Source organism: Chiloscyllium plagiosum, unplaced genomic scaffold (genome assembly GCF_037043375.1).
Source record: "Chiloscyllium plagiosum isolate Xiang-an unplaced genomic scaffold, Cpla_swu_hap1 HiC_scaffold_23, whole genome shotgun sequence".
NCBI lineage: Eukaryota > Metazoa > Chordata > Chondrichthyes > Orectolobiformes > Hemiscylliidae > Chiloscyllium > Chiloscyllium plagiosum.
This window is the reverse complement of record NW_028270161.1, coordinates 25447348-25460393: the sequence shown is the minus strand read 5'-3', so window position 1 is coordinate 25460393 and position 13046 is coordinate 25447348. Positions and strand designations below refer to the sequence as shown.

The 13046-nt window shown below is 40.8% G+C and overlaps 1 protein-coding gene across 2 annotated transcripts in view; it reads right to left on the bottom strand.

Annotated features, from left to right (window-relative positions):
* Window positions 1–904: 904 nt before the first annotated feature.
* Window positions 905–13046, bottom strand: part of sbf1 (SET binding factor 1) — a 200780-nt gene continuing 188638 nt past the window's right edge. For both annotated transcript variants that reach the window (XM_087999478.1, XM_087999479.1), the window contains 4 exons: window positions 11771–11985; window positions 9228–9315; window positions 5996–6127; window positions 905–5903 (listed from right to left, as the gene is read on the bottom strand). In XM_087999478.1, the coding sequence (XP_087855604.1) occupies window positions 5805–5903; window positions 5996–6127; window positions 9228–9315; window positions 11771–11985 (534 nt within the window). In that variant the 3' untranslated portion in view covers window positions 905–5804. The remainder of the gene's footprint in view (window positions 5904–5995; window positions 6128–9227; window positions 9316–11770; window positions 11986–13046) is intronic.

The window sequence follows — 13046 nt, the reverse complement described above, 5'->3', positions numbered from 1 at the left end:
CAATTTAAATCATGAATGTTAGTGTCTTAAGTAAATGAATGGGCAATGCAGCAGTTCAACATGGTAGCATTGTAACTATTACAATTCCTGTAGAGATTACAATTAAAGATCCTAACATGCTTATTGGAAATGTTAGCTTCCCTAAATTCTGAAACTAGTCTAAAATGGATGTTGGGATTAGTTTATTCCTTTAAGATTGCATTTGTTAGGAGTTAGCAAAGTAAATCTTTGCTTCAGAAAGGATAAGTCCTTCCCTGAATGTACATAAACACGTTTACATTCTCATGCCTCTCCTACCTCGGTGTGGACAAAGCCTCATGCACTTGTACAAAATCTTTAAAGTTCACAGGGTATAATGTTGGTTAAAACAGAACGACCAATTTCTAAACACTTCTGCAAACAGTGTTACATTTCAAAATTTGTTGATAGTGGTTGAGGAAAAATACTGAATGTAACAGCAAGACTTTATTTCAAAATAGTACTGTAGTACTTATGCACCTGGAGAAAGCAGAGGGCATTTCAGTTGAATGACAACTGTTAGTGCATACTTCTCTCATTGCAGTGGAGTGTCAAACTGAATTATGAAGAAGTTACTGCAAGGCTCTCTCTGCCCCAAGATCAAGGCCATTGCTTAAAAATGAATTATCTTTGTATCTTAACACTTGATCAACCTAACAGGAAAATTACCAGGACATTATCATGTAATCAAAGTGCTTCATAAAAGTCTTCATTTAAACTGGTGCAGTGAAACTTGAACAACTTTTTTCTCAGACAAGAATGCTAACTAACCCATGATCTTTCAGGTTCCAAAAGTAGTAATTTAATATTTTATTAAATTTCAGTTCTCTTTGTCTAAGCACAATACAGGATTCTGTATGGAGACCACAATGTTCAGACTAAGAAATCCCAAACTCTACATGGTTATTTTATTTTACAATCTGAACTTATCCATCTTTATACAGGAATTGAGACTATGTACAAAGAATTCTCTTCATATTTAAAATAAAAGCATTTTCAAAGTTAAAAGCTTGGCAAAAGTAAAATGGACTTTGTGGGAAGAAAAAAAGTTGTCATTTTTCAAATGAAAGGCTTAATTTACTACAATTTCTGCAAACAAAACAAGAAATTGCTTTGCCTGCCCTACTTTATCTGTCAGATCCCTGAAATCATACTCGCCTTGGACAAGGACCCAGCAATGATCACTAGGATCACCAGTTGTGTACTCCGTTTTCTGCAGTTCTCTCAATGTTATCAGTAAACTCCATGGAAAGGGATCTACCGGCAGAATTTTTCTGACTCATGAAAAGGGAAGGAAGTTACTTAGAACCACATTTGTTCAAATAATCCTCATCAGTTTTTCTGCCATTGGGGATGCTCCCAATTCAGATAATCTGGACTTGACTGAAGGCATGCATTTTGAGGAAATGTTGATTGATTGTACTTAAGGGAAACCAAGGTTGGAGGTTGCAAGAGGAAAATATGTTACAATATTGATAGCTCCTCGTTGTTACACAGTAGTGAACCTTGTAGCATATCATTGTTATTAGATTCATAATTGGCCTCAACAACCATTTTAGCATCTTCATCAGTCTGACATCATTCTACCATATACTGTACAGTAATCATGGAAACTAGATAGGTTCATGTAAATGCTGGGTATATTGTCCTTTCACACCAGGATTGGAGTCTTGCTCCTGCCTGGTCTCTCCCCTCAGCCTCCTATACAGATCTTAAACAAAATGGAAATCTTAAATCCAGTACCAGCTGGGCATTGTTCACAAATTTTTTTTACAATAACCAAGGTAGACTCAAAAAACTGACATTTGAAACAATAATGTGACACTAGGGCAGATTGAGTGTCATTGGAAATCTCAGCTGAAGTTGAAGCATGTCATTCAAAGACTGGAATAAGTACTATTTTACACACAGCCTGCATTGAACCGGACTGGGAATGTTTGTTGGGACAGTGTAGCAAGAGTTTTATTTCATACCTAACCTAACAATGGTCCTGGATAGGCTGGATGGTGGCACTGGAATAAAATGCATTCCCTCCCACTGAATCATAGAATCCCTCCAGTATGGAAGCAGGCCATTTGACCCATCAAGTCCACACTGACCCTCAGAAGAGCAAGCCAACGAGATGCAACCCCCTACCCAATCCCTGTAACCCTACAACCTTACTTGCGCATCCCTTGACACTACGGACAATTTAGCATGACCAATCCATCTAACCTGCACATCTTTGGACTGTGGAAGGAAACCACAGACATGGGGAGAGCGTGCAAACTCTACACAGACAGTTGCCCAAGGATGGAATCAAAGCCAGGTCCCTGGTGCTGTGAGACAGCAGTGCTAACCACAGTCACCGTGCCACCCACTGACAAACATTTAATGCAAAAAAATGCTTTACCAGTGGTATTTAGTGAGAAAAGTATTTACCACAAAATAGTGGAACTCAGAGTCTTTCTCCATTTTAGGTATCCACTGTACTGACCTATAGGCACCCACACAGGCTGTTAAGCAAGGACTGGTTTGAAAGGGTCAGAGCAACTCGAGGCTATCATTTAATGAAGGTGTTGGGTATAGGGGTAGATTTGGAAGTCTGGTGAATTCCAGCAAAAAAGTAAATGCTTGGAAATACACTTCAGCTCTGAATGTACTCCCCTTAGCAGCTTTATATGTGGTGATTCTGTTCTATCGCTGGACAAATGCTTAGTTTATTTAAGCAACACAAATCATAAACAGTTCAAATAGCAAATTGCTCTGCAATAAGATTGAGCAAATCCACCTGCCTTCATTCCACATCCCAGTCTCTTCAATACCGTGGGGCAGCCACTTTCTTTGGTTGACAACTATCACGTAGGATAACGTACATCCCCAGCAAGAATGTGGATCAGAGGAGTAAATGCTGAGTTGTAGCTAGAACTTGATTTTGAGAGATCTGGGAGCCAAGAATGGTGCATATTTGCCTCACGTGCAGCAGATTCATTAGGTCATTTCACAAAGGAGCAGCAAGCACACGAGCACAGAAAATAGCACAAAAGATTGGTAGACCCACAGTTACTAAAAGCTGGTACAGTCTACATGAAACATCCAGTGCAGTAGCAGTGAGTGAAAGAAGGCCGAAGAAAAGCATCCTCTTGAGCACAATCTGCTGAGGCCTATTTACATCGAGCAAAGTGGCACTTTCATGCAATCCAGCCAGAAGAGATTTTTCATTCTCACTTTGCTCAGCTCTTTTAAGCTATTGAATTCATTCAAAAACAAAATAAAAAAAACATTTCTTTTTTGATCAGAAAATGTCCTTGTCTACATGCTCCACATCAGAAAGATTAAACATTCAGCTGAGGTTTAAAGGCAATGCATTTCTGCAATGAGATCAGCAAAAATACATCCCAAACATGACAAGATCTGAAATAATGAGGTCCCTCAATACCACCTGACTTTCTCCTCATGGCTAGTTTGGATACTTAGACACGTTTAAGGATAAATCTTAGCAGCAAACAGCCGGAAAATGAGTATATGCAACAGAATTTGATCAGGGATCTGACAACACAGGGACTAAAGGCAACAATGCAAAATTCAGGATACTGTAAAACAGGACAGTGAAACAGAAAAAGTACGAGCTGCACAATTTACAGCAAGTGTTCAAGACAATCGAAGGCCAAGGGCGATTTTGACAGACAGTGAACAAATGACAACAAGATAAAGCATGAGCTGGTGAAATAGATTCTAGCAATATTTTTAAATTGGCAACCACAATATTAACACTAAACAACAGGATAAGATGTCGTCATTGTTTGCAACCAGAAACCATACACTGAGTTAACCCAACATATCTGAATCCGATCTTGACCCCTCAGTCCGAGTCACATGAGCAAATGCCCAACAATTTGAATTCATCCATAAACATGGACTTTTGCACTTGGGACAGATTTGTTCTGAGAGACATAGGATTTTGTATGCCAAACATGTGACTAAGTTCTACGTATTGTAGTGTGGGATGGAGATGATTATCTCTCGAACATCCTCCCCTCCCTCTAAACTTGGACCTCTGGAATTAGTGCAAGTCTCTTAGCCGTGTTGCTCTCGCACTCTTCAGCTGTCCAAGACTGAGCAGACATGCTTATGAAGTCCTAACTTCAGTGTTTTGGTGATGGATATAATATAGAGACACCCCTCAGTGCACCACTGGCTCAAGTACATTGCTTTTGTTCAAATAGATAACAAATACATGTGGATACACAACAATTTGTAAATATCATCTGACTTGTACACCAATATCTAGGAAGCTGTTGCATAAATAGAACAAGGATTAAACTATGTACAGCTGTACAGCACTAACAGCAGAATCAAAGAAACAACACTGTTAAAATAACCTCTCAGCTGTGTTGTTTCTGTGCAGCTGCCCATGAGGGCTGGAGGACACCACCCCTACTCCTGCTCAGTTACTCCTCCTTGCCTTCCTTCTCAATGTGACCCAACGGAAGGTAAGTTGGGAGTCAGCAGTCTGGCGAAAGATATGGGTCAGACCAACCCCACTATACATATCCAGCACAGCTGTTTTTGTAAACACAGTGAGCATACACCACCTGCCAAGCCCTACCCCTTACTGCATAAGTTAACATAGAACTAAACACACAAACACATCCCTCATTGTCCTACTACTGCCCTTACAGTTTGAAGGGTTCTAGTCATTTTAAAAGAAATTAACACTCTCATTGAGAGCTGCTCAGTGAACAAACACACACAACTGTGTACCTTTAACCATCTCTTGTTCACAAGTGCAAAAGGCTGCCATTTTCCTTGACAAAATTGGCCACAGACTGTTACAGCAGCACTGACCTACTGAAATTAGACCTGAGCAAAAATTATTCCCCAGCAAAAAATTATTCCCATATCGACTTGTAAACAGCAGGCTGGCCTTACTTGTTAGCCTATTTTATCCTGTAAAGAAGTCCTTTCAAGGAGAGATCCTTTACACATTTCCTGTACAGCCATGTCTTGATTCCCACTGTGGGACTGCAGTTTCACTGCATCTACAACTTTCTTACTAATTTAGCTCGATTCTCTTGTTGCCCTCCACGGATTCTTTACTAACAAAGTTGCAGCATCACATGACAGGCCAGTGGTTACAAGACATCTCACAAGATCTATAACAAAGGCAGTGAAATTAAATGGTGGTTGATCCACATCCTTTTTCCAGGAATAGGCAATTAATCTGATAGATGTGACTCAAGCTGTGCTGGAACTTCTAAACTGTTTGAGCCAAAGGGATTTTTAGGCTTGAGTATTTCAGCAATGGGTTGTTGATCGAGAATATCAGCTCTTATCTCAGGAGTATGGCCACAGAAGATTCTATTCAAAATGGCAACAGAGTCCAACACACAAATTAGTTCAGAGATAAGAGCAGAGAAAATCTGGTGTGGGGGGGAAAGGCCCTGAGCAAGAAAAGGTTTAAAGGTTTAATTTTTCTTCATACTTATTCTAGTTTGTAATCTTCTCTTGTATTGGTGTGTGCAATATGCTCTCTCCCTCTCTCCAAACATGCTGATTCAAATGGAATATCCCCAACAAATACACACATCCATCAATGCTGGGTATGGGGTAGCAAGAGATCTAAACACAATCCTCCCTCATTGCCTCTGGACTCTGTAAATGGATGGCTGAGAAATTACAAGTTTCCATAATACTCTGGTTCTTGTATTTTTGATACAACAATTGTTGTTGTCCATAGTGACAGAGATCCAGACGATGAACTCCATACCCAGCTGTACACAGGCAATGGCTGCAATACATGGTGCTCACGCATCGGACAGACAGCTCTGTATTTTATCAATCCACTGCTGGGCACTCTGGCTGTCTTGGGCACAGAAATTGTAAACTCTTTTTGTTGTCTTCAGCTACGAAATAAAATAGTTTGCAAGTCAGTTTTAGTCTGCAAACAGCTTATTATTGAAAAATTTGGAACTCAGTGTTGCTGACAGAGACTCACATCAAAGAAGGCTTTTTCCTCGATGTTTTTGGGGGCTCCCATTACTGCTGCTCCCAGAGTAACAGATTCCACTTCAGTGAGGTCAACGATCCCCTTCACATCTGTGTCCGATTTACTTTCGTAATATCTCAACTGCAAAAGAAAGCAGAGGAATGTTTCAGTCAAGCAGTACAGCACTAAATCTTTTTCCTCTTTTCACATCATCATCTCTCCTCTACTGAATCTCAGGAGACACGCCAAACGAGTTGCAGTTAGTGCAGCTGATCCTCTCCAACCTTTCTGCTCCTCTGCTTATTTCACACCATTCCCATTTTCCCTCCAATCTAGGATCCACTCTGTCATCCCTGGCTCCACAGCCCAGCCCTGAGGTCTTGGCCTTGCATAACCCCATTCGAGGGCAGAGATTCCAAAAACAGAGACAGGTGCAGCACAGGAAAGTACTCTGTAGGCTGCAACTGGCAGCAACAGCTGAGGGCATAATCTCCTCAAGTCCCATTCTCAGGAAAAGTCACATTGGCAGCAGGTTAAAGAGAAAGGGGTTGAGTGTGATGTAAGATGTGTGATTTACCTATATTTTTAGCATAATTTATTTTAACGGTTGGATTTGAGCCACTGGCATGTGGATTTTAGTTTGCATGTGAAGAGGTTTAGTGATCAACTAAGTATTTCTGCAGCCCACAGAGATTTCTTTAAGGCAGTCTGAAAGAATAGTTCTTGGAGATTACTGGAAAATTGTTTGCAAGTAAGCCAAGTAAATCATGATACATTAGACTTTCCGCTTATAAGATTGATTTTTGTTTATTTTTGATTTGGGAAAAGTTTCTGAATGCCAAGTAGAGCAATTGCTAAAGTCTCTGAGTGTAAAATAGTTTTTCCCGATAAGATTAGAACTGTTTAAAACACAGTTACCTCAGAGTAAGGAGTTCAGTTCAGAAGTTACAGGCTAGAGATGTCTTTCATTACAATCCTGAAGGGTAGATTTGAAACTGAGGACATCGAAGATCAACTGTATGAAGACTTAAGGAAGAAGCTATTAGATTCTCCAGTCCAGGATTGAAGGCACAATTTGATAGAGAAGGGAGTTCTCGCTGGTGTGAGTACTGTAATTTTTTTTATTCACTCATGGGATGTGGGCTTTGCTAGCTGGCCAGTATTTATTGCCCATCCTTAGTTATCCTCCAGAAGGTGATGGTGAGCAGTCTTCTTGAGCCACTGCAATCTATACAGGTAGGCTCTCAATGCACTGAGGGATGGAACTCCAGGAATTTTGACCCAGTAATACTGAAGGAACAGCGATACGTTGCCAAGTCAGGATGGTGAGTGGCTTAGAGGGAAACTTGGAAGGTGGTGGGGTATTCCCATCTATCTGTTGCTCCTGTCCTTCGAAATGGAAGTGGTGTGGGTTTGGAAGGTGCTGTCTAAGGATTTTTGGTGAAATTTTGCAGTGCATCTTGTAGCTAGTACACACTGCTGAGACTGAGCATTGGTCGAGGGGGGATTGGATGCAATGCCAATGAAGTGGGATGCTTTTTCCTGGATGGTGTCAAGCTCCCTGACTATTATTAGAGTTGCCCCATCCAGGCATGTGGGGAGTATTCCATTACACTCCAGATTTATGCCTTGTGGATGGTAGACAAGTTTTGAAGGAGTCAGGTGGTGAATTATTCGCCACAGTATTCCTATCCTGCGACCTGCTCTTGTAGCCATTTATTTGGTGAGTCCAGTTGAGTTTCTCATCAATTGTAATCCCCAGGATGTTGACAGCAGGTGATTCAGTGATGGCAATCCCATTGAATGTTGAGGAGCAGTGGTTAGATTGTTTCTTACTGGGGACAGTCTGGCATTTGTGTGGTGTGACTATTACTTGCCACTTGTCAGCCCAAGCCTGGATACTGTCCAGACCTTGTTGCATTTGAACATAGACTGCTTCAGTATCTGAGGAGTTATGAATGGTGCTGAACATTGTGCAATCATCAGCAAAGACCCACCCATTTCTGACCTTATGAAGAAGGGAAGGTCATTTGATGAAGCAGCTGAAGATGGCTGGACCTAGAACACTACCATGAGGAACTGCTGCAGAGATATCCTGGAGTTGAGGTGACTGACCTACAACAGCCACCAACTTCCTGTGTGCCAGATATGACTCCCGCCAGCAGAGCATTTACCCCAATTCCCACCGATTGCAAGTATGCTGGAGCCTTGATGCCACACACTGTCAAATGTTGTTTTGATCTCAGGGGCTGGTGATCTCAGCTCACCTCACCTCTGGAATTCAGCTCTTTTGCCCATGTTTGAACCAAGATTGTTAAAAGATCAGGAGCTGAATGGCCTTGACGATAGTCAAACTGGGCGTCACTGGGCAGATGCTGCCCGATAGTACTGTTGATGCTACCTACCATAATTTTACTGATGATCAAGATTAATGAGATGGCAATTGGCTGGGTATTTGGGTCCTACTTTTTGTGAATCGGACATATCTGGACAATTTCCACATTGTCACGGTTCCAACTATACTGGAACAGCTTGGCTAGGGAAGTGGCAAGTTCTGGAGTACAGCTCTTCAGTACTATTGCCAGAATGCTGTCAGGGTCCATAGCCTTTGCAGCATCCAGTGCCTTCAACCGTTTTTTGATATCACAAGGAATGAATTGAATTGACTGAAGTCTGGCATCTGTGATGCTGGACAGTAAAAAAGCACTTTTGGGATTAATGGGATTGTATAAGCGGTGTTTGAAAATCTTTAAACTTGTGTTTAGATGTAAATAGTCTAGTTTATCCTATTTATTTGGATTTCGTTTGCATAATGCACTTCTGCTTTATTGGTAAAATCAAATCTGCAGCATGGTGTTTGTATTTCAGTGAAAGACAATCTTGTTACACATGTAAAAATGTTTATCAAGCCAGATGTCAATATTGGATCGGACTTGTCCAGTAATAACATCAATTAGGATCATCATACAACTCTCCTGGATAAGGTGGAGTGCAGAATAAAAATTAAAAGGGTGCAATTCTGTGATTAAGAAAATGGAATCCTACCAAACAGAGGAAGTTTTTCATCTTATCTCTTGCATTACCTTCATCAACCCTCCTTGTTATTTCCAAGAAATCAATTAGGTTAGTCAAACGTGATTTGCATTAAATAAAACCATGTCAACTGTCCCTTGTTAACAAATTAATTCTCACGTGAAGCATTAGTTATGAGAACAGACAGAGCAGACTGTGGCAGTGTTACCTGATGTTTGGTTTTATCGAGTACAAACCAACGTGGTTTCCAAGCTTTCAGAAAAGCACCTCTTTTATAAAGGGTTCCTTCATATGACCTGGAGACAGAATACATGCATGAGTCCAGAAAAGGACAGTGCAGAAATGGAATACTTTTTGATTTGATACAGCTAACTTTCCTCTTTCATGAGAGCATTTGGAAGTTTTCGTCCATCTACGCTGTTTTGTTATTGCTGTCTTGCTCTACAAACTAATTATACATCTTTTGAAAAAAAAACTGTACAGAGACCATATCATTACATACTTAAGGTCAGGCTCAAGTTATTGAGATCAGACAATGCATATGAACCGAAACAAATGCCTGATTTTGCCCCATCTGGATTACACTAGCCTATGATTTTCTTTTTATCCATGGAATGTGGCCATAGCAGACTGGGTCAGCATTTATTGCCTATTTTTAATTGCCTAAATTATAATCCATATGTTCACCATTAGGCCAGCTTTTAATTCCAGGTTTTTATTGAATCTGAAGTTCACCACCTCCCATGATGGGATTCCAACCTTATGTCATTGCCTTCTCATTAACAATACTTAACCCCTCAATGCTGTAATCTATTTACTGAAGAATATGTAGCGTATCCACCAACAGTCACTTGAGCAGGCCTATACCACTTGATCTCTCTTCAGAAGACAAACCCTTCACCTGTCGGATCAATCTAATGAATCTTCTTTGAACTGCCTCCAATGCAACAACATCCCTCCTCAAGGGGACCAAAATAGTATGCAATACTCCAGGTGCGGTCTCCCTAATGCCTTGTATTTTTGCAACAACACTTCCCTACATTTATACTCTATTACTTTAGCAAAAAGTGCCAAAATTCCATTTGTCTTCCCTATAACCTGATGTACCTGCATACTAGCTTTCTGTGATTCACGCAAGGGGACACACAAATTGCCTCCACACCAAAGCACTCTGAAGTTTCTCTCCATTTAGATAATAAGTTACTTTTCTATTCTTACAACAAAATGGATAACCTCTCACTTATTCACATTAAACTTCATCTGCCAAATATTGGCTCATGCACCTAACTGATCCACATCCATTTGTAAAGTTATTTGCTGCAACTCACTTTCCTGCCTAGTTTAGAATCATTTGCAAGTTTGGTTACAATACCTTCTATCCCTGCATCCGAGTCATTAATATAGATTGTCAATATTTGGAGTCGTGGACCGAACCCTGCAGCACCCCACTATTACAGCTTGCCAAGCAGAAAAAGACTCTTTTATCCTGACATACTACTTTCTGTTGGCCAGTCAATCCTCTATCCAAAATAATAAATTACCTCCAACTCTACGTGACCCCTGAGACCTATCTACCCACTGTACCAAACTGGCCAAGCTGTTTGGAGTTTTACACTGTTCTCTTCACAGTTTATAATTTACCCCCAAGTTTCATATTACGTGCAAACTTTCTATCACTCAGCCAATTTTGCATCACATTGCTCCTGACTCTCCATCATCTATGACTTTCCTCTGTTATGTGGCACTACATCAAACATCTTGTGGAAATCCAGGTATACCACATCAACAGCATTACCCTCATCGAATCTGTTATGTCTTCAAAAATAACCAGCACGTTAGTTAAACATAATGTCTCTGATTCAAAGCACTTTTCATCCCCCAAGCGAGTACTAATTCTATCCTGAACAATTGTTTCGAGAAGCGTTTTCACTACTGATTAATCTGTAATTGCTTGGGTCTCCTTACAGCTTTCTTGAACAAGTCCATAAAATTTACAATTCTCCAGTGCTCTGGCATCACCCTTCAGAAGAATGAAAGATTGATGCCCATGTCCCTGCAATTTCAACTCTCACTTCCTTCAAAATCCTTATTTGGAGATGCCGGTGTTGGACTGGGATGTACAAAGTTAAAAATCTCACACCACCAGGTTATAGTCCAACAGGTTTAATTGGAAGCACACTAGCTTTCAGAGTGCTGCTCCTTCATCAGGTAATGAAGGAGCGTCGCTCCGAAAGCTAGTGTGCTTCCAATTAAACCTGATGTTGTGTGATTTTTAACTTCAAAATCCTTGGATGCGTCCCATCAGTCCCAGGTTATTGTCAATTTTAAGCGCCAATAGTTTATCCAACATTTCTTCCTCACCAACTAAAATCCTTCTAATGCCAATTTCCTCTCGTGTCACAATGACTTGGGTAGCATTTTTCGCTTTGGTAAAGACCGATGCAAAGTATTAATTTAACACTTCCGTGCAAATTTCCTTTTTGCTCCCCAATCTCATCCTTTTTCCATTCTATTCCTATTAAAATGGCTATTGAAGATTTTGAGGCACCCTTTTATACTGATCTACAATTTGCTCCAGTGGAGCCACAACATGGCGCTGCTCAAACAAGTTAATATTGTTTAAGTGCAGTGAAAAACCCAAACAGTTTAGGAGTTAGACATGCTGAAAGAGACCCAGAAAAGACCTGTTTGTTATCTTACCTCCCAGTTAGTGTACATTCCTCACAGCTCTAATGTAGCATTAGTACCTACCTGTGTTCACTTTCTGATGTCTGAAACTGGCTGTACAAAGTGCTTGTGCTCTTTCGTCCCATAACACCACTGGAGGGAGTGGAGGTTGTGCTACTATCTGTGTCCAGACTCAGATTCAGAGTGGATCCAACTACTGCCTCATGTAGATAAACACACTGAGACCTCTGATGGTGCGAAAGAGTTGAGGACATCAGCAAAGAACTTGAAGACAAATGCTGCACAAATAAGAAATAAAGAAATCAGAAGTAACGCAACCATAGAGTTCCTTCGCCTTGCACAGCATAGGGATCACCTCAAGCCCGTGCTGTGACTCTGAATTTTGAAATAATCAATTCTCTGGAACCCGTGCAGTGATCTAGGAGATCCACTGCAAAACTTCACCAAAACCTCAGACAGCATACCCCAAACCCATGACCACTTCCATCTAGAAGAACAAGGGCACACAAAATACACGGAAAAACCATCACTTGTAAGTTCCCCTCCAAGCCACTCACTGCCTTGACTTGAAAGTATATGACTTTTGTTGTCTACCACCTAACCAGCAGTGCAGGTGCACTGACACATAATGGACTGTGGTGGTTTAAAGTAGCAGCTCACTGCCAATGTTCAGTGGAAATAAGAGATGGACAATAAATGCTGACCCATGCGAAGACCACAACCCCTCAAATGAATTAAAAAAACAGTTCTTGCACCAGTTAAAAGGTTTAACCCTTCAATCCAGCTGCAGACTTTTGCCATTTTAAGATGTAAAGCGTGACTGAGTGGCAGTAATTTCATAGCTGAATCAGAGATTGCAGTAGCTCTCACTGGCATTGCACTTTCAGAGGGCAAGCAGTTTGTTGTTTTGTGAGGAGGGGCTGGTAGAAGAACCTTCAGAGGGCTGTAGCATCACAATGAATAGTCAGGCAGTGGTTCAGTGCATAGGTTTGCACTGTGCTGGCAAGTGGCCTCCTTGGAGCAAGTGCTGCAATGCTGGAGGTATTGCTTTTGAATTAAATGTTAAACTCAGATCCCACAGCATCAGTTTTAAGGTTACTTGGCTCATTGCTGTTTGTGAGAACTTACTGATCTCAAATTCGAAACTATTACAACATTAACTACATTTCAGCTGTAATTCACTGGTTTGAGAGCACTTTGGGATGTTCTGAGATCAATAAATATTTTGGACTAGTAAGTATTGTACTCTCTTCGATGCTGCCTACATGTGGGCAGTTACTCTCAACTTTACCATACTGTCTCAGTTTCTCATAATTAGCTCTGTTTATAGTTAAGATCC